Genomic DNA, 2704 nt, shown 5'->3' with positions numbered 1-2704 from the left:
GCGTTTCATCGATCATGTTTGTCTCCTTACGCCAGTCTCTCACCTTGTGATAAGGGATCGATATTGCCCGTGTACATGCGGCCACGTTGACAGCCAGGCATCCAGGTCCTTCCCTGATGGGGCTACAGAGGATTTCATGAAGCTTCCTCTGTATCATTTGTATGAAGATGAGAGGGAAGCAATCAATGATTTCGATGCTTGTGATGGCTTATTGGCCGGCCGTTTCCAACTCCCCTTCGCTCGATGGGGAGGCCGGCCAGGCGACGGGCGAGTTATTTTATGAAATGCGGAGGCTAATAGCACTTGTCACACGTGAACCCACACAATCACCAACAGGACAAAATTTATAAACAAGCTACCACGTCGAGCCATCGTTGTGTCTCATTTACAAACGGGAGAGTGCAGACGTGGTACAACGACACGGGCGGCGGCGCTGGGGCGGGGGAGGAGGTAAAGGGAACCTATCCATGGCAGGTGCCACCGACAAGATGAGGGCAAAGGTGTTCTTTCCTGTCTTACTTCTCCTACACGTGAATAACATCTCTTTAAGCCATGCGGCCTTTGTGCGGAGATTTTCAATTTTGAATGCCAGCCCCCGGGTCATGGCCGTAGCACCTCGACATGCCGCCTCTGTGCCGTCCTACCGCGTAATCCGCCGTGCTCCCATGCACAGGAATGAAAGTTTAGCGCGAGACGTAACGATAACCGTAAGCCTTGCGGATGGTAGAAATTTCACCTTTCAGGATGCCTGTCCACCCACCAACCACTCTCTGTTGCATGCCGAGATAGACCCTGAGATCCTTTCCATTCGAGACCCCGTGTTCGGTACTCGGTTTGACATGCGCACGGGCAACCTTCGCGGGATGTGGTGTCCTCAAAGGTGGTGGGCACGCAACCTTTTTGAGCCTGCGGGGCTCGTCTTGCTGTCGTCCTCCACAACCTTTAAAGCGGAGGACGAGAAGAGCAACAAATCAAAAGGAAACGAAAGCGCTTGACAACTACCTGACCGCAAGCCTTCTTACTTTTGTGGATCCGCTTCTCTTGCGTGCTTTGATTTTCTCATCTCTCAGTCACACAGGCGAGCATCGAACAAAGTCTGAGGTGACCGAGCCTGGACACCCGGAGACTAGGTGGGGACTCAAGCGACAATTTCCTTTTCTTTAACGTTACAAACACAGCTAGGTCGCCCCGCGTCCTCGCAGGGTGGCACCGGCCATGGTTTCCTCCTCCCTTCTCAGATTCAATCGACACATCTTTTCGCTACAGCCTCCCTCCACCCAGACAAGGGCGGGTAAACAAAATCGTACGTCCAATCCCTTCCCAATCCATCGCACCCCCGCAACACCGCCACCCCACCAACTCCCAAAAATTGCCAAGTCCAGCGACCAAAGCAGGGCATACATGCGCCCCCATCGTTCTTCAACGCGGATGTGCCCTGGGCTCTAGGTCTTATCTCGCGTACGATTTCGTGTATGCAGGTGTTCGATCTCATACGTCGCGCCCGCGGCTCCTGATTCAAGCCCTCCAGTAAAGTCCCTTTCCCTCTCTTTCAGACTCTAAATCCAGTCAAATCCAATCAATCCTATGTGGCAAATTCCCTTTCTCCCTCGCGGCGCCACGCCGTTGCGCTTTACACCACCAAGTCTTCTTTGACCAAGCCCTCGTTCCTTTCCAGCTCCAGGCCGGTGAATCGGTGCGAGTCCTCGCAGAGCCTGGCGACCACCTGCTTGATGTAGGGGAAGCTCAGACCCGCCTTTTCTACCAGCTTCGCCTTGAGTTTCCTTAGCTTCGTCTTGGGCTGCAGGAATCGATCGACGGTCTTGAGGCGCGTCTCCCAGCGGTTCGCCACCCCGCCCTGCAAGACCCGCGCCGTGGAGTCCGTGGTACTTGCGAACCGCTGCAAGGTCTCCTCCGCATAAGCCAGCAATACCTCGCAGAGGGCGTCCTCGGTGGTCACGTCGTGCGCCTCCATCAGGACTGTGGCCGGGAAGGCGGTCAGCAGGATCAACAAGCGCGCTACGGCCCATGCCCAGATCTCCTGGTGGAGCTGCTCCCCACAGTTGCTCCAGTTGATGAGTTCGTGGTCGGCCGGCGGTGTGTAGGTTTCCGGTCCCTCGTGGCCCGCGGCTGATTTTTTGGGGGCGGGGGGCTGGCGCAAGCAGAGCGTGAGGAAGGCCAGCGTGGTGTGGCTCCCGTTCACGAGGAGGAACTTCCGCTGCGTGAAGTACTCGGCTTGCTCCTGCTTGGACGGCAGCCGAACATGGTTGCCTTTGAAGGGAGGAGGCAGTCGCGGGGTTTCGCCACCCTGGTGCAGCCCGTGCTTCCCCAAGCTCTCTGCCATGACCACCATCTCCCCCTCGTAGGGCTCGCAGGCTACCTCCACGCGCAGCTCTCCGATCTCCCGCGCCGTGCAGATGCGATCCACCATCACCTTCCTCACTTCTACCCGACCCGCCAACGCCTCAGCCACCTCTTCCACCATCTTGTGGTCGTTCTCTGCCGCGTAGAGGACGGGAAGGACAAAATCCGCGGGGTCCTCAGCCTCTCCGTGCAGGGGGAGCGTGGACAGGAGGGGAACCACGTCTTTCATAAAGGGACCCAGGCTCATGCTGAAGGAGGTGGCCGTGCGCACCAAAGTCTGCAGTAGGATCGGGTCCTCGGAAAGGACAAAGAGGTTGGGCCGGCGCTCGTCCCAGTCGGGCAG

At 57.3% G+C, this 2704-nt stretch overlaps 1 protein-coding gene across 1 annotated transcript; it reads left to right on the top strand.

Annotated features, from left to right (window-relative positions):
• Window positions 1-328: 328 nt before the first annotated feature.
• On the top strand, window positions 329-929 carry NGA_2060500 (uncharacterized protein; the record flags this gene model as incomplete). Its single annotated transcript, XM_005855647.1, has 1 exon — window positions 329-929. A coding segment is annotated over exon 1 (462 nt), but the record flags the coding sequence as incomplete, so codon positions are not given.
• Between the last annotated feature and the right edge of the window lie 1775 nt (window positions 930-2704).

Source organism: Nannochloropsis gaditana, assembly GCF_000240725.1.
Source record: "Nannochloropsis gaditana CCMP526 unplaced genomic scaffold scaffold144, whole genome shotgun sequence".
NCBI classification, from domain to species: Eukaryota; class Eustigmatophyceae; order Eustigmatales; family Monodopsidaceae; genus Microchloropsis; species Microchloropsis gaditana.
This window is presented reverse-complemented; position numbering and strand designations above follow the sequence as displayed.